The 24,687-nt window shown below is 51.1% G+C and overlaps 1 protein-coding gene across 4 annotated transcripts in view; it reads right to left on the bottom strand.

Annotated features, from left to right (window-relative positions):
* Positions 1-10,165: 10,165 nt before the first annotated feature.
* Positions 10,166-24,687, bottom strand: part of MARCHF3 (membrane associated ring-CH-type finger 3) — a 140,896-nt gene continuing 126,374 nt past the window's right edge. For all 4 annotated transcript variants that reach the window (XM_054714938.1, XM_008141360.3, XM_054714939.1 and 1 more), the window contains 2 exons: positions 17,218-17,427; positions 10,166-10,710 (listed from right to left, as the gene is read on the bottom strand). In XM_054714938.1, coding sequence (XP_054570913.1) covers positions 10,552-10,710; positions 17,218-17,427 — 369 coding nt within the window. In that variant the 3' untranslated portion in view covers positions 10,166-10,551. The remainder of the gene's footprint in view (positions 10,711-17,217; positions 17,428-24,687) is intronic.

The raw sequence follows: 24,687 nt of genomic DNA, 5'->3' as shown, positions 1-24,687 counted from the left end.
CAGGGAGAGGATGGGAGAAAGGTCACGTGAGGTCACGTGGAAAGATTATACCAACACAGTAGGTCTGAATCACGTCAAAGGTTTTGATTAGGGGATTGGGACCGGTGAGACTTGCAGTACGAACTGGCGGGGTGTCCGTGGCCATTCGTGTATGTGAGTCTGCAAGTGAAAACGGTGTTGGTCCGAGTTAATATTTCTCCTGGCCAGGTGAGGGGTTGAACAAGGAGAGCTATTAATACTGGAAGCGCCACGTTGACTCACGTCGTGAGTAAATACCAATTCAACAAACACTTATGAGGCACTTCCTGAGGGCTGCTCCGTGTACTAGGCCCTGGCGATCAAGTGTAAAGAGAGGGAGAAAGGATATCCTGTCCTGGCCCGACGGGTGGAGCCTGCAGCTCAGGGCCGCATCGATCCAATAGCCGCACGGACACAGACCCGCCGCTGCGCTAAGCGCTTCTGAACAGAAGGCACCGCTGGTCTCGCGCTGGACGATGTGTCTAGTTGGAGGCTGTTTCGGAGGAGACACGTCTCGCTTGAGAAGGACTCAGCTACACAAACCCCCCAATCATGACAGGCGTGATTACATTGTATTCACATTCCTTGACTTCCTGTGAGGATTATCTGAGTTTCTTGAAAACCAGGACCAGCACCTTGCGCCGGTTTAGTAAGGGCCCTGGACCCGTCACCCGAACTCCAGCCCGGCTCCGGGGGCAGGGGAGACAGGTGGTGGGGAGAGGGACAGAGCGACCAGGTTCCAGGAGGAATCTGCGTGGGTGATGCCACGGCGCCACAGCCTGCAGCCGGCTGTTCCCTGTCCCCCCACACCCCCCCCCCAACCCCGCCCCAGGTCCTGGACCTGAAATCCAAAGGCACTCATCTCGAGGGCCCAGACTGGTGGGAGTGCGTCCGGGGAGTTCGGCCGGCTGGGTGGAGTTCAGGTCCTCCTGAGCTCCTCTGAGACACGCCTCTGCCTGCTGTAAGGGATGGGATTTGGGCTGGAACCTGGACGCACCTGGAAATGTGGAGTTTCTGGGTCTAAGGCTGCCCAAAGAGAAACCCACTCCCACCCGGCATGCGTGGAGGCATCTCGAAGCAACACTGTGAACAGCGAGATCTGCTTTTTTTCCTTTGAAAATTGCATATTGTAGGAGGGAGGCTATTTCCCAATCGGATGCTTGGGGCCATGTCCTGGGATTTTCCCGGTTTAGACGCATGTTGGCCCGCCCCTAAGGAGTCTTTGCCGTCCGGATGTGCTCCAAACCACCTCGCCTCGCGTGGAGGCGCCAGGTCCCTGTGGAAGCTCTTTCTCGGAGGGAGGCGGCCTTGGTGAGCTCGGCACCCCTGTGCCAGGCTGGCCGCAGTGCCTCCTTTGCCCTGTCGTTTAAAACCGAAGATGACAGGGGCCGTCAAGGGGCCCCACGTGCTCAGGGCGCACACGGGAAACAGAGAGGATTTCTGGAACATGTTGGCAATCACTTCTGAGTTGTCCTCTGAGACCCAAACACTGCCAAGATCTCGTGGCTCGTGCCAGCGGCCATCCCTCTCCTCCCGCAGCGTCTCCGTGCTCGGCCTGCGCGCTGCGGGCGGAGCCTCCTCCGCGGTGGGCCCTGCACACACGCCGACTGCGGCTCGCTGTGCTGGATCCTGGAGCTGCGGCCACAGCGTCGCGCTTGTCCTCCAGGATGTCTGTAGGTTGATTTCCGGTTTTCGTTGAAATAAATAATCATTCAAGCCTCCAGCTGGGAAGGGGGCCTGAAGGGTCCCCGGGCACTGACATACTAAAGCCACGTGCAACCCGACCAGGGCTCCCTTCTTCCCCGCCAGGCGGCTGGAGGAAGTCCTGGGTCTTTGGCAGCCCTTTCCCCAGAGCGCGTGAGAGAAGGTTGGCAGACACTGAGCTGTGAAGGGAAGGGAGGCAGTCGGAGTGCTTTTGTCATCCTTGGCACACGAATCCTAAGTTACAGCAACGAGATCAGGCCTTCTGTGGGGACCGCAGGGCACCTGGCACCCTCAGCAGTTTGCTTTCGGTGAGTTCCCTCTAGCAGACTCGGCCGGCCAGGCTGGCCCGACGTGGATGACTTCGGGTGGTTACAACGGGAAACACGTTAATGCTCCCTGATACCGTCTCTGGGGGAACCAGCAACTGACAGGATTCCAGAAGGTGGTTGTTTGAAGGGCCTCATCAGCTCCGAGGAGAGATGGGAGGAGCCGAGAGTGAACATATGTGCTGCCTATTAATTGATTTGCATCGTATGGCAACGGGCCCCACCGGGGGGCTGTGACCTCTGTTCCGCTCAGAAGAGCCACCAGGAAGTTGTGGAGACAGATGTGTCCTCTCCTCATCTTGAGTCCCCTGACCCGCAGGGCATTCGGCCACTTCTTCCCTGAATCGCCCTGGGTCTGCAGCTGCTCACATCTGCTGCCGGTTCTCCTCCCTCCACACGCACCCTGTCCCAGGCACCTCTCCCTCCCTCCACACGCACCCTGTCCCAGGCACCTCTCCCTCCCTCCACACGCACCCTGTCCCAGGCCCCTCTCCCTCCCTCCACACGCACCCTGTCCCAGGCACCTCTCCCTCCCTCCACACGCACCCTGTCCCACGCACCTCTCCCTCCCTCCACACGCACCCTGTCCCAGGCCCCTCTCCCTCCCTCCACACGTACCCTGTCCCAGGCCCCTCTCCCTCCCTCCACACGCACCCTGTCCCAGGCACCTCTCCCTCCCTCCACACGCACCCTGTCCCAGGCACCTCTCCCTCCCTCCACACGCACCCTGTCCCAGGCCCCTCTCCCTCCCTCCACACGTACCCTGTCCCAGGCACCTCTCCCTCCCTCCACACGCACCCTGTCCCAGGCACCTCTCCCTCCCTCCACACGCACCCTGTCCCAGGCACCTCTCCCTCCCTCCACACGCACCCTGTCCCAGGCCCCTCTCCCTCCCTCCACACGTACCCTGTCCCAGGCCCCTCTCCCTCCCTCCACACGCACCCTGTCCCAGGCACCTCTCCCTCCCTCCACACGCACCCTGTCCCAGGCACCTCTCCCTCCCTCCACACGCACCCTGTCCCAGGCCCCTCTCCCTCCCTCCACACGTACCCTGTCCCAGGCACCTCTCCCTCCCTCCACACGCACCCTGTCCCAGGCACCTCTCCCTCCCTCCACACGCACCCTGTCCCAGGCCCCTCTCCCTCCCTCCACACGCACCCTGTCCCAGGCACCTCTCCCTCCCTCCACACGTACCCTGTCCCAGGCACCTCTCCCTCCCTCCACACGTACCCTGTCCCAGGCACCTCTCCCTCCCTCCACACGCACCCTGTCCCAGGCCCCTCTCCCTCCCTCCACACGTACCCTGTCCCAGGCACCTCTCCCTCCCTCCACACGCACCCTGTCCCAGGCACCTCTCCCTTCCTCCACACGCACCCTGTCCCAGGCCCCTCTCCCTCCCTCCACACGTACCCTGTCCCAGGCACCTCTCCCTCCCTCCACACGCACCCTGTCCCAGGCACCTCTCCCTCCCTCCACACGCACCCTGTCCCAGGCACCTCTCCCTCCCTCCACACGCACCCTGTCCCAGGCCCCTCTCCCTCCCTCCACACGCACCCTGTCCCAGGCACCTCTCCCTCCCTCCACACGCACCCTGTCCCAGGCACCTCTCCCTCCCTCCACACGCACCCTGTCCCAGGCACCTCTCCTGTGGGTGGTGCTGGACTTAGCCGCATGGCGCTGTCGTTAGGAGTGTGGGAGGGGAGGGAGGGAGGAAGGGGTGTTCAGAGAACTTCACCTTGAGATCCACTGAGATTAACAAAACAAGTGTTGGCCTGTGGAAGGATTCTTAGGCTGTGTGTGTGTGTGTGTGCGCGCGCACACGCATGTCTATGTGTATGTGCGTGTGTGGTTTTTAAAAATATATATTTTTTGATTTATGTATATTGATTTCAGAGAGGAATGGAGAGGGATAGAAACATCAATGATGAGAGAGAATCATTGATTGGCTGCCTCCTGCATGCCCCCTACTGGGGGGGATCGAGCCTGCAACCTGAGCATGTGCCCTTGGCCGAAACTGAACCTGGGACCCTTCAGTCCTCAGACCGACGCTCTATCCACTGAGCCAAAGCAGCTAGGGCACATGTGTGGCTTTTTAATGTGCATGCCGGCACATATGTGTGTGCATGTGGGGTGTATTTCCTGGTCCAGAATAACTTCTTAAATTGGTAAGTTTCTTCTAGGAGAGCATTTCTATATTAGGTCCTCTGTCTAGATGTTTTTAATTCATTTTGGACCACAACGGGGTTTGATTCACGAAACTTTCTCCTTTTTCTGTGCTTAGGTTGGCAAATCCCTGCTATGCTCTGGGGCCCGCCCTCCTTGTCCCGTGTTGGGGTGGGTCACACAGGATGTGCCCTCGCAGCGGCCCCTCTGCCTGCCTGCCAGGGCGCTCAACCACTATGGTCGGGGCTGGGGAAGGCTCACTGAGGGCAAACCTGCCTGCCATGTGCAGCTACCGGGGCCATCGGAGCGCCTCCTGGCTGTGACCTTGTGACACGTGTAGAGGACCCTGAGAACAAGCTGATGAAATAATTCCTGTCACCACTGAAACGCGACACCCCCCCTCCAGATCAAAGCCAGTGTGTGCAAGTGCACTGCACGCTGCAGACAAGCAGAGCCAGGCTCCGGGGAGGGTGTGGCCACTGCTCCTCTGTTCCCCAGCGGGAGGGCAGTGGGCTGGTGGCCTCATCTCCGTGGTAGGACTGTCTGATTGGTGACCATCTCCCAGGCACCCTCCAGCCTCAGCAGGTCACGGGGTTTTTTAATTGGATGCTCTGAGGCCAGTTGGCCAGTGTCCAAACTTCTCTGACAGTCTTGTGATTTTATTTTTTTACGTTTGCTTTTTCTGAATCAGGATCCAAACAAGGCCCACATGTTACGTTTGCTCCTACGTTTGAAGGCCTCTGACTGAAATATCCAGCCGGAGGGGTCAGTGGTGCTGCTGGTGAGAGCCCTGCTGTTGGTGTCACTGAACAATTCCTTTATCCCACTGGTGCCTGTAAAGTGATAGCTCGACAGCAGTGCTTGGTCAGCTTCCGGTTCCGTTCTGTGGCAAGAATAGCTAATGGGCGCCTCGTGTCCTTCCTATTGCGTCACAGCCAGAGGGACGTGATGTCAGCCTTCTCCTTTTTTGGGAGTTAGGATTGATCGGTAGGGTTGGGTGTGGAGGGTCTGATCCCTCCATTACTAAGTTCCCCATCAACTGTGGTTTTAGCATCTTCGAACGATCGTGTGGCAGGTGGATTATTTCATTTAGATTCTACAGTATTTAGGTTCTACATTATTTCTACATGTGTACTTCCTCTCTGGAAAACTTCTCTTCACCAGTTATACCTCAAGATGCAGTGCACACACGATTCTCTTTTTAAAGCAGTTAACAGAATAATGATTTGGTTACTTAGCATGCTCCAAAGATAACTGGTGAGTTGTTTTTTTTTAAAGAATCATTAGACGCTCATGCATTTAACACAGCTGATGTCTCACAGTTCAGTGCAGCCGTTATTCTTTTTGGTGCTCCTATAGCTCAGCGTAGGCTGGTGGAGCCCATTCTCTGTCAGTTGTGTCCTGTGTCCTCTGGACACCACCACATGGCCTTCCTTGCTTTCTGATGTGACAAGGTGCTCCAGAATCATCTTACACATTTCCTGTCCCTGACCTAGCGTCGGACATTTCTCCAGGGGACCTGGTTCTGTTTAGCAGGAAGATGGCATTTAGAGACCACGATCAGGTGTGCCCAGTTTCTGAAGACTTTGCATCATGGCGAGGGACCTGCAAGAGATACACAGAGGGGACCCAAGTCTTGCACTTGGGCACGGTCCATGGTACTGCAATCTCACCAAGTGCATTAAACAAAATAAATCCCACTTGAACCCCCTCAAACAGGGCGCATGTTTGAAAGTCCCTTGGTCTTTGCAGACCTTGCTTGAGTCTGATTCCTCCTCACCTGGGATGAAGCAGATTCACTGATAACTGTTAGGTTCTTCCCTCTCACCCTCCCTGCTAGCACGGGCTTCTGAGGCAGGAGGTTCAGGCCTCTGTTCTGCAGCCTCCAGAGGTCGCTCCAGCCAGAACTGCCCCCTTCTTGTTCCGTGAGCCCCAAGGGGCTGCACCACCCCTCCCAGAATGGAGTGGGTCTTTGGGGAGTGTCTCCTCACACGCAGACCTCCTTGTCCAGGATCGCTAATAGTGTTGTAAGATGCCCTCACAGAGACCGCAGAATAGATCCATATGACGCAGTCTTGGCGCGCTCACCACAGCCGCCCCTAATGGGTCTCCACGCTCCGGGTCAGGGTTGCGGCCGGCCCCTGCGGAGGGGACGCCTGCGGAGGGGAAGCTCTGAGTGGTGTCCTGTGACTTCATGGAGCTGCTCAACTGCAGGCATGACATGTGGTTGGCCTGGCTTCTACTAGGCGGGGGCAGTGAGAAGGAAGGTAAATGAAAGAAAGAGCCAGTGACTTTTTTTAACTGCGTCAGAGTACACATATGTTAGCAAAGCTATTTGCAAATTTCCCCAAAGCCAGTCTGAGCTTTCTGTCTAAAGAGCAGAAGAACATAATCGTAGTTGTTATTCTATAAAAATGATGCCCTGGCTCATGGTTGGGGGCGCCTCATCGGGCTCTCGTAGTCTGACTCATGGCTGGCTCTCTCCCACTCTGTGGCACGGGAGCAAAGAGCCAGAATCACTCATGACAGCTCAACTCAAGGGAAAGGCTGTATGTCCCAGAGGCAGCTCCTAGACACAGGAAATTGTACAGCCAAACAAGGTGGACTGCAGCTCACCCCAGCCCGAGTGTTTCTGCAGAACCGACACGTTTGGAGAGGGTCTGCCGTTGCCCAGGCATCACCATTGGGAGGGCCCATTTCTCCAATTCCAACCTCTGCAGCACCTGCCTCCCGCCACAGTCGGCTACATCCTCCCAGCGCTTGCCTGGAGGGGCAGCCAGCTCCATCCTGGTCCCTACCTCTTGTCCTAAAGTAATCCTGAACCCTGTCCCATTTGCTGGCCCCCCTCCCATGCCCTGTAAGGCTTCAGAATCACAACCTACTTCCCACCCAGCACCGGGGCTGAGTGGCTGACCTTCAGGTAGCCCTGGGAACACTCCAGCGTGAAGTGGAAAGGAAGCTCATGCCAGTTTCCCTTCCTGGGGATCTTTCCTCCTCAGTTTCTTCTGGCCGCCGGGCAGTCCCCGGGACGGGAGGTTGAAGACGAAGATTTTGTGCGCTGCGCCACGGCGCCCAGTAGGCTGTGTGGTGTCAGGAGAGGCCGAGACATCCTGGGCCAGACCGAGCCGGTGCCAAGAGCGGAACAAAGAGGCCTGGGGAGAAATGGGACCTTCCGCTGGCCGACCTGTACCCGGGCTGCGGTCTCTATTCCATTTTCTCCTTGGGCTCCTCCAAGCCCCCAGATGAGTTGCCTTCACCGAACATGAAAGGCCGGTGGCCGCCGCCCGGACGACAGTGACAGTGCAGGGCACTGAGGGCGCGGGGAGCGGGGACAGGGCACGGGAGACAAATGCAAGCAGCTTCCAAGAAGTCATGCTGTTCATTTCCCTTCACTGGGCTCTACAGCTCATCCGGGCTTCTGCTCGCTCTCCGAGGAGCTGTGGGAGCGGCATGTGTACTCGTGCTCGCTGTCCCCGCGACGAGAACACGCAGGAACACACATGCGCACACCCGGGCAGGCAAGAGCACCGGGCCTGTTTCAGCTGTTGGTCTCCCCTCTGGCTTCACACGCATTTGTCTCTGCCTAATGCTCTCAAGGAAAGGGGTGAGGACCCGATACGGCAAGGAGCACTCGTAGGAAGCTGGTAGAGGGAAGCATGGAACCACAAGCTCCTCCGCCTGCCCCTCTTCATTCCTTTCCCCGCTTCATGTTGATCTCAAAAAAAAAAAAAAAAAAAGGCAGAGTAAGGCCAGCAGGGCTGCTGGTCCCCCATGGAGCACCGCCTGCCCGTGAGCTTCCAGCGGGTGCAGCCTGCCCGGGTGACAGATGTAGAGCCTCGACCGGAGCCGGCACTGCCTCCTGCCCTCTTGGCTGGTGCCTTGTGCACGTGCGCAGTTCCCCGGGCTCTCCCTCCTGGGACAGCCTCAGGGGTCAGAGGCCAGGAGGAGAGGAAGTGTCTGCCAAGGACGTGCAGAATCCCAGGTGAGCCCTGGTGCTGGTGGGGATCAGTCTCTCACAAGGAGGTTCTGGGCGGGTGGCCCCGGCAGGCAGGCCCTGATGCTACCCGGCTCGGCTTGGCTCAGCTCGCAGGGGTGTGCTGCCCACCACCCCACAGGCAACCTGCGCCCCCGACTTGGACTCCGCCTGATTTCCCCGGGAGCGATGCAAACATGGGGGAGAAGGTGTGGCACAGGCACAGTATTAATGTGTCAACCTTCCCAGCGCGGGGGTGGGGGTGCGGGGCAGCGAGCTGCCGGAACCTGCGGCCTTTGATATTTCACATCATGTCTCAGCTCATGAACCGAGACAGCGGGGACTCTCCGCAGCCAACCCTGACAGGAATGATGCTGGGAATCTGCCGCTTCCTTAATTCGTGGAAGCAGCAGCGAGGAGAGGGTATGGCCCTCTCGGGGGGGCGCCATTCAGGGGAGCGGTGCCACTGCTTAACCCGACGGCTCAGGGACCCAGGCCGGGTGCGCCTCATTCATCAACTATATTGCAGGGCTGCTATTCACCGGCTCGCCACCAAGTTGGACTCCCGGCGCTGGAAATTTAGTGTGTGACAGCTGCGTGCAGCCAGCGGTGTCCAGCATTTTAAAAAGGTCAATTAAGAAACGGTTGATGGCGATGCAGCGAGTGACAGCCCAGAGGGGTGAGCAGGGCCGAGTAAACAGAAGGGCCGAGGCGTATATTACTGGAATTGAAGTGCCGGAGTGAAGCGTGGTGGGAGGAAATCCATTGTCACAAGCCATAAAGCACATCCGAGTTTTGCAGCGGCGAGCAGTACAGCTGTTCCCTCCCCAGGCAGCGCGGGCAGCAGCCTGTGCGCCGAGGGCGCTGCAGACAAAGGCGACACCTGCATCAGCTTGATCAATCTGCAGACAGAAATCGTTACCCTCCTCGCTGCTGCTCCTCGGCACTTTCTGTTCTCCCACGCGGGGAGCGTCAGGCAGCCGCCGGAGTGATATTAGGAATGTGGGTCATGTTGTAGAAATCCATATTTTAAGCATTCCCCAAAGCTGGGCTCTGCCTTCTCCTCCGGGCGTGGGGCGGGGGCGCGGGCAGCGGGAGTCGGAGCGGCGCTTCCTCAGACCGCACATCTGCTCCCGGCTTCCCTGGGCACACAGACGCGGGGACAGGCTGTCCCCTTGACACCGCCATAGAGAAGAGAGGGATACGCAGCCCTCAGAAAAAGTCTATTTCAGCTGCGACAGGATCGGCTGGTGGTTGGGGGGAAGGTACCGTGTGGGGCTGTGCTTTGGAACAGAGACAAAGGGGTCTGAGAGGCCAGGGCCGGCTTTTTTTTTTTTTTTTTTTTTTGCCACATCTACCTGTCAAGCTGGAAACTCAATAGAGCAATGGGAGTGCTAATTGATATGCAAAACAGGTTCAGGGTTCCTAGAAATGCCTAATGATCCTCCAAGTCGCTGGGAATGCAGAATTAAGACACGCACTAAATGATACCAACCTTTCTCCTTTTCCTTCTTAAAACCTACTTTGGGAAACTTCACAGGTTTTATGATTAAAACAGAAAGTATTGCAATCAGTGCGGTTTGTCTTTCACACACTGGATATTTATTATTAGAAAATAGCTTCGATCAGCCGTCAGTACCAAACGAGTTGACAGGAGCGTGCTTCTCACCATATATATATATATTTTTTTTTTTTTTCCCTCCTTAAATGAGAATTAAATAAACAGCGCACTGTGGGGAGAGTTGCCACACCTCTTGTTCCTTTAAAGTCTGAATACTTAAATGAGATTTAGTTACAAAACATCCTTCAAACATGACTTGTTCTCCAGTTGTGATGCTGTCCCCTTGAGTACGGGACATAAAAAAGAGATGAAAAAGACCACTTATGCTATCAAATGACCCCCAAGAATCTACAGTAGAAACCGGCAACAAATAAAACGAATCCAACAAAACCCGTCCAAACCAAGACACCAGTTTTAACATTGGCTTTTCAATTTGATTATCATCTAAGTTTAATAAGTTTATATATCTGAAATAGTAATAAAAAGGAAGAATCGAGTTGCATCCTCAGCAGGACAACCTTCCTCATTTGTTAAAGAGGTGTTCGGAAAATTCCACACAGTATCTGCTAAATAAACATGTTTGGCAGCTTAGCAAATATCATAAGATTGCAGCATCCGTGATTGGAAGTGAAACAGCATTCGCTTTCTCCTGGCGGAGCTCATTGCTCGGGGTGCTGTGTTCACACGGCTCTGGATGTTCTTAGACCCACGGGCTTCAGGAAGGGTTTGGGGGTGGCTCAGGGCACGGCCCCAGTGCGGACACTTCCAAACCCAAACGACGAATCAACCAACCAACCACACAAATGTCAGACAATTGTCTCTTTTGAGTTCCTCTTGACAGAATGGAGGCCCAGCAAGGACTGCTGGTTTGAAGGGATGTTGACAGACTTTGGAATGAGGAGAATCACCCTTTGATTGGTCCGACGCCATTCGTTGTACAATCGACAGTGGTACCTAAATGACACCTGGGGTTAGGAGAGGAAAATAAGGGAAGGTTTCAGGTAAGCAGATGCCGATAATCAATCCAAAAAACAAACATGTCACTTAAAGGAGCTGCAAGCAGCTGGCAGCGGCACAGCGGGGCAAGGACCGGGTTGAAACTGCTCCAGCAAGCAGCGGAGTGTCGGGACCCTGGGCACCAAGCAAAGAGCGCCCGCATGTGAACGCCTGGGCGCAGCTCACAGAGCAGCTTCCTTTGCTCCTCCTCATATTGGGTAAAATCAGGGTACCAATAGGAAATGAGGCTTCTTCTGAGTTTGGACTTATTTGGGGGATAGTGGTGTTTAGGTTTGAAAGCATCAGTGATGAAGAAGGTTGGCTGGCAGCAGCGGGCACAGCGGGTATAGTGCCAGCCCTGGCCCCGCTGTGGGACCGGGCAATGTGCCTTCCTGGTCCTCAGGGAGGGATGCCGGGGCTTCATGTGCCCTCCTGCAGGCTGGACCCCGCACAACTCAAAGGACGCCATTCGCACCGATTGTGAGGGGAAGGGCATCTTTTGTACTTGCCATGGACACCCTGTAGAACTGTACTGGGTGGCCCTGATGGGTGACCCCCAATTGCTCCAGCTCCAGCATTCGATGGCTCCCAGAGGGGGCGCTTCGGCATGGGCACGGAACTCCCCTAGTCAGGTCTTCTTCAGCTACAGTGCCTCGTGCCTGCCTGGGCATGGCACCGAGTGCCCTGGGCATCAGTGCACTTGTCTTTCTCCCTGGCATCGTGAGAGCAGGGCTTGTGTTGTTTCCATCTTTGCAAGGCCTGCACCTAGCACAGTCTGGCACTGGGACATTGCTCAGTGGAGTTTGCTGAGTGAATGGATGAGTGGATACATATCCTATGCTTTCTAATTGCAACAACTGCTTAAGATTTAAGCCTCTGTTATATCTATGTGACAGTATGAAGAGTAAACTCAGTTAATTGTGACAGAACTGTGTGCCCAAAGTGCTTGCTTCTCGTGTAAATACACTGGAACGAGAGGATTACATACGTGGCTTGTTTTGGAGAAGGCCGGCATGAAGCACGGATGGACTGCCCAGGAAATGCACAGTTTCATCTGTACTTTTGAAGGTGTACAGACGCCTTTACAAATGGGGACAGGGTCCAGGCTGAGTGCATGCAGATGACTTGGTGCTGGGAAGGAAGGTGCCCCGGGCTGAGAGTGACAAATTATCCAGGGACAGGCTGTGCAACCCCCTGGGCGGTGGACTGTGTGGACCCCAGTGCAGGTCAGAGAGTGGGTTTGCCCCGTGGTTTGAGGTCAGCGTTGGCAGAAGCGGAGGAGAGTGCAGGCCCTTGGTCCGAAAGGGCTTGTTCGTCTTCACGGCAGGATCATGCAATTCTGAGTGAGTCTAATCACTCACTCAGAAAGCAAACGCCACAGGCTGAGTGCCAGAGATTTGGGTATGAAAATATAAGCTTTTAAACTCACACAGATGTGCTTTTGTCCAAAAGGCCCTGAACATGCCAAAGCGGATCAGGGTTTTTCCCTTTTCCTTTTAAAGCCCGCTTCTCTTTCATCGATTCTGTCCTAAGGCTGCTCGGTGCTCCTCTCGAATGTAAGAGAAGCAGGTTGGGCAGCCTGCTGTTCAGGGCCAAGGGCAGGGACGAGGCAGAACACAGACAAGCACTAATGAAGAGCGCTGGCGCTACAAGAAGTCTGGAACCTGGAAGTATTACAGGGAAGCTGAATTTCAAATCGAGAGTCCTTTCATCCATGAGGTTAAAGAGCCACGCCTGGTTGGCATCGGTAAGCAGAGAATTAAGCTGTGGGCACAGGTGGGCAGCACCTTCTCTACAGGGTAGGAAGCAGGCCTTGGGCTGCAGGGCCAGGCACATGGGGCTTGAACCCCCAAACTCCCCTTAATTTCGCCGGGACTTTGGGAGGGTTGCTTGCGATCCCCAAGTTTCAGTTTGGTCGTCTGCCAAAAATGTGAATAATGACATCTGAGATGATGCATAAAAAGCACTTAGCACATGCAGCGTAGGGGATATGGTCAATAATACTGTAATAACGGTGCATGGTGTCAGGTGGGCGCTAGACGTTCTGGGTGATCACTTCGTAAGTTATATAAACGTCTAATCACCATGTTGCACACTTGAAGCTAATGATACTGCATGTCAACTGTAACTGAAAAACAAAACAAAACAAAAAAATAAAAAGCACTGGGCCTCGTGCCTCACACCCAGGCAAACGTGCTGGCTTATTGTCGTTCAGTATGGAAAAGACACTCCTTCTTAGATACAGGGAATGGAGGTTGGGCTGTCTCCTTTCAGGACGCTCTCGGTGCGGTGGCGGGTCAGCCTGCATCACCTGGGAGCTTGTTAGAATATGAGAATTTGGGGCTCTGCCCAGACCTGAGGAGCCAGAGCCTGCCTTTTAGCAGGATCTCCAGGTGACTGGCACCTTCCCTGCAGCCCGGGCAGCCCTGCTTCCAGGAACACAGGTGCCCACGACTCAGCGGGTCTCCCGGTTCCTTGCCCAGGAAGTAAGAAATCAGCCCAATGTTCAGATAAACAAATGAGACCTTATTATGCACTAATTTATCTTAATTGCTGTCAACGACCACAGTTTGCGGGCAAATCCAATCAATAAGAAGAGCACATCATAAGCAGATGACTCCGTCTGAGGGAAAATAAAGGAAGTTGGGCAAATGCGGAAGGGACCGCCGTGCGCAGCTGCCCTGGGTGAATGCGGGCTCCCATCTCTAGAAGCTCCAAGACACTCCCTCCCGCAATGAAATAGAACGGGAGAAAACGAGGTTTGATTTAGAGAAATAAAGAGGCAGTGAGGGGGAAATAAACATAAACCAAAAGAAGCTGTAGCAATAGGGACATTGGGAACCTCGTTCATACAGAAATTTCTGAGGTTCTAAGGCCGTGGTTGGCAAACTGCGGCTCTCGAGCCACATGCGGCTCTTTGGCCCCTTGAGTGTGGCTCTTCCACAAAATACCACGGCCTGGTCGAGTCTATTTTGAAGAAGTGGCGTTAGAAGAAGTTTAAGTTTAAAAAATTTGGCTCTCAAAAGAAATTTCAATCGTTGTACTGTTGATATTTGGCTCTGCTGACTAATGAGTTTGCTGACCACTGTTCAAAGGAGAGAGGAGGAAGAAAGCACAGGGCACCTATTCTAATAAAACTCCTCCCTGTAGGATGGGTCTCTTGAGGTGCATTCATTTCTTCATCCAAAGGATATTTATTCACCTCCTGTCATGGGCAAGGTCTGTCCAGAGAGCTGTGATGCTAAGGTTGGCACAAGGAGAGGACCCACCTCTCCCGGTCGGGGAGGTGACAGCTGTCACCGAAGTCACAGTAGGCTTTGGAAAATCTTCTCACTATGCATTTTTCTTCTGCCCTTTCTCTCCAGAGGTTATGGTGTGACTGTGAGGTTATTGATGGGGCCGGGGCTTTGTGAATTGCCATTGCAGAGAGGGGTCCAGTCTCTGATCTCTGATGGCACCGTGCAAGAGAAGAGGGCCGTGTGGGCGTACACCAGCCGGGGAGAAAGGCCCAGCACAGGGCCACACTGAGCACCCGCACGCTGCCACGGGCTGCTGCGGGGGAGGGGGGTGTCTAAACCAGTCCCACAAGGAACCTTGCAACAGTATTCTGTCAGAGCCTTTCCCCTTTATAACAAGAATGTAAATGATTAACCCGTGGGACTGGGAGTCAGCCAGAGGATTCAGATCGTCCCTCCGTTCCGTTCCGTGATGGAGCACAGTTTCTGTGCTGGGCACTGGCTGCAGCAGTGACCCAGTGACCAGCAGGACTTCCTGTGGTCACTGGAGGGAGGCGCCTCCGTTCTTGCAGCTCTGAACCGGCCTCCTAGGACTCCCACCACGGACAATTCCTTAATGCTTAGTGTGGACTCAGCTCTCCTCTAGCGCCCTGGCTGTCTGTCCCTGGACTTCCAACAGTTTACCACGTGGCCAGAGATGTGCCGGGGCACCCCTCTCCTGAGCTCCCAGAGTGGGGATGGACGAGGCCTGGGCCGGCTGGGCCCACAGCAGGCTCCATAAGGCGGAACTCCCCGTTTGTGTGCAGGCCCGGCCCCCGCGGCCGGGTGGGCGAGCGGGCGAGGAACTCCAAAGGCACCGTTAGGCACTCAGCGTGGATGCTCGGCCTCTTCACAGAGCCCGAGAGGCCCTTCCGGGAGGCTCCTCTGAGGAGGGGACTGACACCGTGTTTGTTCACCGAGGACATTTTCACAGCATTTTCTCCTGAAGCCTGACAGCTTGTTTACAATGGTTTCTGCTGGAGGGCAGCTTCCAAGTGCGGTCAGCTCCTGAGTTACGGCTCCTGCCCGGGCAGCTCAGTGCAGCATGTCTCCGGGAAGGAGAGAGTCTGCACTCACTACCGACTGCTGAGCACGCTTTTCACACCAGTCCAAGGGCAGAAACGCCTTTCTTTTCCTTCCGCTGCTTTGCATTGGATAGAGGGCTGGGGGTGGTGGTGGGAGTTGGGGGAGCAGGGAAGCCACGGGAAGAAAACCAGGGTGCCTATGCTAGGTGCTTTGATATACGTTCCCATGTAATCCCACCTAATCCTCACAATAGCCCCTTGACCCCGGGGTTATCAATCATCCCTCCTTTTTTTGCATAAGGGGAAGGATGATCAGAGAGGTTAAGTACCTTGTTTAAAGTTACTCAGTTATTAGGATGCTAAATCTTGGGTTTAAACACCTGCACTTTTTACTATGCTGCCTCTTGGGAATGAAGAACTACATTATCTCTCTCCTGAAAGAACCGACTCCCGGTACCTTTCCCACCCAAACCTTCCTTTCACCCAAATGGGAGATCAAACAGGGCCACATCCATATTTCTCTACGTAATTCTTTCATTTCTTCCTTCCATGCCCCTGCCCCCGATTCTGCCTTGTTAGGTAAGTCGATGCTTTACAAAGCTGGTTTTCAAAAAGGCTTCAGTTGGTTTGAAAGCCAGTATTCAAATCTACATCTTCATTTTAGGAACTTGTCTAAGAAAAATGGTAGACAAGTAAACCTCTAATCATGGTAAAACATTATTTTCCCAAGTATTTCCCCCTGAACACGTCCATTTCAATCTAATGGCACCACGGGAAGTGGGCAGGGTGGGTGTTACTACCATTTCCACTTCACAGATGGGAACACCGAGGCCCTGAGCAGGGATGTGACTTTACACTGAGCTAGCCAGACTGTTTAACTCCTTATTTCTAACTCTCTTCCCAGCACAATGTCCCTGTGACTTCTGAGTCAGCTTCACTGCTTGATTCGTCATGAATTAGATACACTTTGGAAGCACAGACGTTCAAAGAAGGCAATAATAGCTTTGTTTGGGGGCTCCATTAGGCTGGGAACAGAGGCCTAATGGACCAGAGGACTCAGTTAAAGTCCAAAGCATCAGAACACTCCATTTACCAAGGTTCAGGTCAGGTCCCTCTCCCTGAGACTGAGCGGTGCTCCCCACTTCCTGAGGGAGCGCTCTCACCAGGGGGAGGGACGGGGATGAGCTGGGGCTGGGGTCAGTGTGGCAGGAATGGCCACCGGTGGGCAGGGCTTGGGTGGAAATGGGAGCCAGGGAAGCTTCCACACGCTGACACTGTGCTGTGGGATATGGGAACATACACTTCAGACAGGAAATGCGTATTGAATGACAATGGGACCCGCTCAGATTAGAAACCAGCAGGCACAGGAGAGTGATGCCGGGAAGCAGGGGCCCAGTTTCGGAAACGATTCTAGATAGTTTTCTCTGCAGGCCCCAGAGGGGAGCATGAAGAGAGATCAAATGCTGTACTTTGTGGGTGCTGCCAACTGGTGCCTGGGCAACCAACTTACTCCATAAGTTAAAAGAATGAAAAAAAAAAAAAAAGAGAAAGAGAGAGAGAGAGAGATGTTTTCCTCTTATAAATTCTTCCTCATATGCAGAGGAACACTTACTGGGAAATGGTTTTTCTTTGGTGGCAGCTTCTCAGCTAGATAAATGAGTGTCTTTATGGGCAGCAGAGTCAATATCCCGACACAGAACAATCCCCAGGCGCAGGGCAGCTCCACGCCCAGCGAGACTTGACTGTGTCAGGGTGTAAGACAATAACCAGCAGGAGGATTCGTGATCTGTGCAGGCAGCCACAGCAGCAGTGCCAAGCACATCCTTCACACTCTACTACGATCCCCGCCAAAGGGAGGAACATAAGCAAGGGAAGGAGAACGCCTCCTGACACATGGAGCCTCGACGGCCAGAGGAGAGCAATGTCCAGGGTGTGTGTCTCTGACTGATGGGCTCTCAGAAGCTGAGGCTTTTTCTTTACTTGATCTGCTCGTCTCAGCAGCGTGTGCCTGCTCACGTACCCCCGCCCTTCCCCCCCCCCCACACTCTCAGTAACAAACCTAATCACACATTCTAGCTGCCTGAACCGGGCAGTGAGATGTGACCCAGACAAGAGGGGCGGCCATGGGGCTGCCAGCTGCAGCCGGCCTGGTCCCCGGGGCCGTGGCCATACTTACGAGTGTCCAAAAGAGGTAAATAGTGAAGAGTGCGACAGTGAGTGCAATCAGTCCCACGGCCTCGAGCCGACTGCTAAAGTGCAGGTGGTCCACGGCGCCCCGCAGGCAGAGCCAGCCCGAGATGGTGGCCAGGGGAGTTATGAACAAGAAGCACACCATGTCTCCAAACAGAGTCCGCTTCTCATGCTGAGGGCCTGGGTTTCTGAGCCACTGCCAGGGAGAGGGAGAGAGAGAAAGACAGGACACGGTTAAACCCCCGGTGGCGTGGAGACCCCCCTACTCCGAACTGGTCTTGATCTTCAGAATCTGGAAAAAGGCACTTCTGACTTGTGCTGAGTTCACAAGGGAGCATTAGGGCTCATTCCCATGCCTCCGCCCCCTGAATAATAGTGATTATGATAATAATATAATATGACAATGGTGATGATGATGATGATGATGATGATGATCATAATAGTAGTAATGTATCCTTGCTTGCAGATGGCCTGTTTTTGAAAAACAGTTCAATGGTTATTATTATATATCACAATGAGTCTATGTGGAAGGTAGAGGATGTTCTTTTTGGGAGGTAATAGTTGAGGAGCCAGAGTGCTGTCAGGTGGCCAAAGTCTTCCAGTGTCTGCATCGGGGACTGTGAGCAGGAGAAGGTAAACTCAGCCGGCCTGAACTGCTCCATTCCTGCCCCTTCCCAAGGAAGACTGGTTTGGAGACTGGCTCCTCAGAGATGAGCCCCGAGTCCTTGTACTATTCTGCCTGATGAATGCTTTGTCTGCCTCAGGCACCGGGCCGCGGAGTACCAGTGTAATCAGAGAGCTTATGCCAACGCTGTGATTTATGCTGAACACCTATGTTTGCCCTGGGGCTGGAGCCTGAGTAGCTGAGGTTATTCACGCAGGCGCTGCGTGCCTATGTGACTGACCCCAACAAACACCTGGACACCAAGGCTGGGTGAGCTTCCCGGGCTGATAACGCTTTGTATGTGTTGCCGCGATTTGTTGCTGGAACAATTAAATGCACAGTAACGTGTGACATTACTGGGAGGGGACACCTGGGAGCCTGTGCCCCGTTTCTCCTAGACTTTGCCCATGCATCTTTTCCCTCTGCTGATTTTAATGGGCATCCTTTGGCTGTAATGAGCCGTAATCAGGAGCATAAGAGCTTCTCTGAGTCCTGTGAGTCTGTCCAGGGAATCACTGAGCCTGAGGGTGGTCTTGGGGACCACCCGCACACAGAGACTCACCTGACTCCATGAACTCAGGAATGCCCCCTCCCTCATGTTTTAGGACCCTAATTTCCTACTTAGAACTGTCTTGGACATCTTAATTGTGCTACCATCTTGACTGACCCAACCCCCAAAAGGATGGGGACAATTTTGTGCTTGTTTAAGGACTAGAGCTGAGAATTCCTGCAGGACAGGGTTGTCCTCCCACTGGGGGAATTGCTGAATGTCTGCTGACGTGTTTTACATAACCTATTCTAGGAAAAGTCACGCTTACATATTGGTGTCAGTGTGCACTGGTGAGAAGGCTGGCGGCTTCTGGTTAGTGTGGAAACATGCCCCCAACAATCTGACATTCTCATAGCACTGCCCCATGTAATAATGGGAGAGGCCGTGGAGTCCAGAGAAGCAGTGGGGTCAAACACAGGTCATGGGGTGCGGGTGGGGAGAGACACTGCGACTCTGTCTTCCTTCTCATCCTTACCAACAAATGGGGAGGCCTAGCAGTGTTGTGGGCTGGCCCCCAAATGGGAGCACTGTGGGCCACTGAGCAACCCCAAGTGGCCAGGGCAACCATTTCCACAAAACCACTGTTGGGAAAGAAAAAACCATAACAGGAAAGAAAAGAGAGGGAGGGGCTGACTGGAGAGAGAAGGGAATGTCATGCTCAAGGACAGAAGGAAGAGACAAAAGAGCCACAAAGAGGGCGAGCAAGTTGAGGAAGGAGCTGCGGATGGGCCAGCAGAAGACTCGGGGAGCGAGCAGAAGAGACAAGAGGTAGAAGGCACAGAAGGAAGTTTTCTGGGGGTGCCCTTCCTCCAATGTTTGCCAGAAGCCAATGTTAAATGACCTGGGACGCCCCACATAGCACTTTCCAGTAACAAGCCCCCTAAAATGGGCCGAGATGCTGGAAGAAGTCAACCTCAGCTCAGAAATGGACCTGAAGAAATGCTTAAAATTAGACAATGGGGAGTTGACTTGTCTGTGAATATAAACACAGCATTATAAAAATTTAATATAAATGCCAAAATGACCAAGTGCTATGTGTTGTAATGCTACCTCAGACATTCAAAAAACTCTTATTAATTAATATTGTATTGCTCAAACACTAGGAATATTGCTATGAAGTGAAGAGTAGAAATTGGGCATTTTTATGGCAACTTTATGGAGGCTCAGTTAGGTTAACAGATTGCTCCAAGTGACTCAGCAGTCAAATTGAAGAGAATCAGGATATTGCTTATTTTTCTTGTTTTTTTCTAAAATGAACATGGATTGTTCAGATGTCCTATCAGTAAATATTTGAAAGTTAAAGTTGTAAGACATTCAGAAATCCAACTTCTTAAACAATGGTGCCCAATTTGCAGCGACCTGATTCCTCCTGCAGTTTAGATTGTGTCTAGGAGCGGATCTGGACTATTTTTTCTGTTGGAACACAGTAGGTTCTCAATAAAGTGACATATGATCACAGACAAGCTGACCTCAGTGGCTAAGACTTCCTCCAATTTCTTTTGCTTTGGAATTCTGAATACATTTTATTAAAACTAATTTAGCACCTTACTTATCTATGTGGCCCTTGACATTACCCAATGAAATAACTCAGGTATGGCAGGAGGTAATTATGAATCACTACTTATCTCTGTCTGATGTAAAATAAATTGAAAAGGCAAATTAGAAATTACTATTACTTGTTCCAAGTTTTTTTACTTTCTATTATTTTTTTAAGTCTATATTTCTGAAAAATTTCTAGGCCATTTTATATGTACACGATTACCCAATACCAAGGTTCCACACCTTATTAATGCTATGTATTTTTTTTCAGCTTAGCTTACTCTTTGTGGTTGTTTGCTGCCGAGTCATATTTAGGTATGAAGTTCTTTAAATGGGTACTATTATGTTCACATCTGGGACTTCTTCAGAACCACAAGTGTTATTTATTGCCTACACAAAGGCAGCCCCCTCGAGCAAGACCAGTGATAATATCTGTGGTTGAGAAAAAAAAATTGCCCTGTGCGATGGTAAGAACCTCTGTTAACATGTCTAAATAGGTTAATAAAGGATATTTACATTGCAGAGTTTATGAGAGAAATAATGTGATTATACCTCAAATTTCTAGCTACAGGCAGGGCATGGTTGAAATAAATTATGGATTTACTTAAAATAGAATACCATAGAGTAATTTCAAGTGATAATGCACATTTTATATTTACTGACATGATACATTGCTGAGCAGGAAAAGAAGTTTACTGAACAGAATGTATAGTATGAGATATGAAACCATATATTTACATATACATTGACATTTACATAGATGTAGTGGAGTCACATAGACACAGACTAGGACACTGAGCAACACTGTGGCTCTTCCTTGCAGCCACTGTGGACAACAGGATGAAGACTTCTCAAAAAATTAAAAATAGAACTGCCTTATGACCCAGCGATTCCACTTTTGGGTATTCATCTGAAGAAATCCAAAACACTAATTTGAAAAGATATATGTGCCCCTATGTTCATTGCAGCATTATTTATAATAGCCAAGATATGGAAGCAACCTAAATGTCCATCAATATATTAATGGATATTCTGGAATATTACTTGGCCATAAAAAATGAAAATTTGCCATTTGCAACAACATGGATGGACCTACAGAGTATTATGCCAAGTGAAATAAGTCAGAAAGAGAAAGATAAATACCATATGATTGCCTTTACATGTGGAATCTAAAAAACAAAACAAAGAAAGAAAACAGAAACTCATAGATAGAGCAAACTGATGTTTGCCAGATGGGAGAAGGGTTGGGGGGGGAGTTTGAAAAAGGGAAAGGAATTAAGATGTACAAATTGCCAGTTATAAAAACAGTCACAGAGATGTAAAGGGAATATAAACAATAATATTGTAATAACTATGTATGGTGTCAAATGGGTACTAGACTTATTGGAGTCATCACTTCATAAGTTATCTAAATATGCAATTACTATGTTGTACACCTGAAACTAATATAATATTGTATTATAACAGTAATTGAAAAAAAAAAAACCTACAAAAATGGTGGCTGTTCTTGGTGGTAGAATTACGAATGATCTTTATTTTTTTTTTCTTTTTGTATTATTTTTCTACAATAAATGGACTCCCTGTATGAATATAAATTGTATATTAGTTGTGTCTGAAACATAAAAGAGAAAGGGAGAGGGAGAGAGAGAGAGAGGAGAGAGAGAGAGGAGAGAGGAGAGGTCCAATGATGTCTGGGTGTTTAATCTCAGCTATATTATTATGCATTTTGGCTTAATTTATAATAGGCAAAGGTTATCTCAATAATTGTTCAATTACATTTCTGCTCATATATGTCTTTGGCCTCTCTTATCAGTTATACTTATTATACATAGAGTATTATATGCATTCTGTAGTAGTACCTTCCTTTCCCAAATATTCAATAAAGAGCAGGCCGATGCAGAATGGCAGGTTTGTGTGTCCATCTTCCCGCCTGACCCGAGGAGAAAACTTACCTATATCACTGGCATCTAGCACGTTCAACACTCTCTATGTTGAATGAATGACAATAGCTTCTGTTTACTCACAGCTTACTATATGCCCAACACTGTCTCATAAGCTGTATCGAGTAATTGGTTTACTCTTCAATAATCTTTAAAGAGGTAGCATTATCATCACCACCATTTTATAGGTAGAGAAACTGAGGTCCAGAGAAGTTAAATAACTTGTAGAAGATTGGCCTGGGCTTTGATCCACGTAGTCTAGCTCCAAAGACAGTACTCCTAACCACTCTATTATATCATCATTCTTAGAAAAAACACGAAACAAACAAACAAAAAAGGGGGTTGGGGGGCGCTGGGTAGATGAAGGGGATGTGAGTCGGATTGTACCTTAACTGTTTTTTATCAGCACAAGATGGAATATTTACTTATCATGGTTCCCCTGGAGCAAAACATCCATTAATTTGTCCTGCCACTTGTGGACAGCGTTTGCAGCTAAAACATCATTCCTGAAGAATCTTTAGTTTAACCTTTGTCTTTAGCTTATACTTGGTTAGCTGTATTTTAAAAGCTGAGGTCAATGATTGAGAATACTGGTTTGTATGGCATCTTTCACCTGGTGGGCTCACTCATACTGATGCCAATGGGCAGGTGAGGGCACCCTTCCAGTAAAGCATACCATATGACCCAGCAATCCCTCTTGTGGGTATCTACCAGAAAAATTTGAAAACATTTATTCATAAAGATATATGTACCTATGCTCACTGTAGCATTTTTCACAATGTCCAAGACATTAAAACAACGGAAGTGTCCTTTGAGAGATTATTGAATAAAGAAGATGTGGTACACATATAATATAGCATACTACTCAGCCGTAAGAAAAGATGAAATGTTGCCATTAGCCACAACATGGATGGATCTTGAGAATATCATGCCAAGCAAAATAAGTCAGATGGAAACAGTCAAGAACCATATGATTTCCTTCATAGATGGAACATAAAACTGAAGGCAACAAATGAACAAATAAGATAAACAAACAAAATAAAAACTCTTAACAGTATGGCGGCTTGGTGGTTACCAAAGGGAAAGGAAATTTAGGGGGAAGCAGAAAAGGGTATAGGGAGGGATACATGGTTATGAAAAGAGACTTGACTTTGGGTGATGAACACACAATGCAATATACAGATGATGTATACCTGAATTGTACACTTGAACCCTATATAACTTTGGTAACCAATTTTACCCCAATAAATTCAATAAAAATTTTAACTATTGTAAAAGAAAAATAATAAAGCAGGCAGAGATGCCATTGAAAGCCCTGGCGGTGAACTGCCCATTTTTCTGTGGCGATCTCATTCCAATCACTAACTTGTCCCCGAACCATGAGATGAATTTACTCTTGGAAATAGGTACAAAAACCAACCAAGCTACTAAACACAACAGAAACCCCCAAGTAATCAGCCCTGCAGGGCTGAGACAGCAAAGGGACGGGAGTGCACTCTGCTACCAGTGACAGGGCATTGTTCACTGGCTGTAAATGCACAGCCGCGGTGAGCCAGGCACTAGCGGTTATTTTCAAGGTGGGTTAACTGCGGGTTTGGGTCTAATTACAGTGTCAGCTTGTTGAATCCCCTGCTCGTGGGTAAGGGTGGCGGGGGTGCAGTGCCCGAGGACATTAGAGTCTGCCTCCCAGGCGGTGAGTTAATCGGCTTAAATCCCCAAGGTAGACAGGACATTGTGCAGGTCGGTCTGTACTAGAAGCAGATTACACTCTGGCGGCTAATAGCTCTGGTCAATTACAACTTCCCCATGAATCTCCTTAATGAGAAACCATCATGAAAATGAAAGAAACGGAGAGGAGGGGTAACACCTGATAGAACTATAGCAAATTTATGGAGCGGGATTAAAAAAAAAAAAAAAAAAAGGGAGGGCCCGGTCTCACAATGTTTACTCACATGGGTTTATCTGCCTGAGTGCCTCCTGTCAATCTGACACTTGGCAGCGTGATTAACCAAGCACTCGCCTTCCTTGGGATGGGTCTTATTTCCAAAGCCCAACACAACCAACCCGAACCTGTCTGGCTTGCCTGGGGAGCTGCATGGGAAAGGGGCAGCGATGACAGAGATATGTGACAGGTCCTTTGCATGATTAACAGTGAAGCTGAAACCTGAAAACCACGCATTTCAGTTAACTTGAAACACAGCAGAGAACAAAAACCAACTCCTACCGGAGTTTTAAATCCCTGAACTCCACAGATGACCACTGCATTTCCAGGACAGCTGCAGTCACACAGAAGGAAACTCCGGCTCCAGGGAGGCCAAGGAGAGGCGTGCTTTAGAGAGCCATCACACCAGGCTGGAAGCCGTGCCCTGCCAACGAAAGCTCTGCGGAGGGTTTGCTCGTGACCTTAAAACGCCAGTCTCCAGCTCTGGCCCCTCTCCAAAGCTCCAGATGTGCGTATTCAACAGCCCACGCCACATCTCCTCGGAGATGACTAACAGACAACTCAAACTTAATCTGTCCGAAACAGAACTCTTGATTTAGCACTTAATCCCACAACCCTTCCTTTCGCCAAGTCTCCTCCGTATCAGTAAATGACAACACCATCCACCCAGCCGCTCAGTCATCCTGTTTCCTTTCTGTGTCTGCCCCACACATGGAGCCCTTCAGTGAGTCCTACTGGCACTCCCTTCCACATGTGTCTGCGCACATCTCTCCATTTCCACTGCCGCCATCCCTGCTACCCTAGAATCCAGTTTCTATAAA

The sequence above is a fragment of the Eptesicus fuscus genome, chromosome 4 (genome assembly GCF_027574615.1).
Source record: "Eptesicus fuscus isolate TK198812 chromosome 4, DD_ASM_mEF_20220401, whole genome shotgun sequence".
Taxonomy (NCBI): Eukaryota; Metazoa; Chordata; class Mammalia; order Chiroptera; family Vespertilionidae; genus Eptesicus; species Eptesicus fuscus.
Note: the sequence above shows the minus strand (reverse complement) of the source record. Positions and strands in the feature narration are given on the sequence as shown.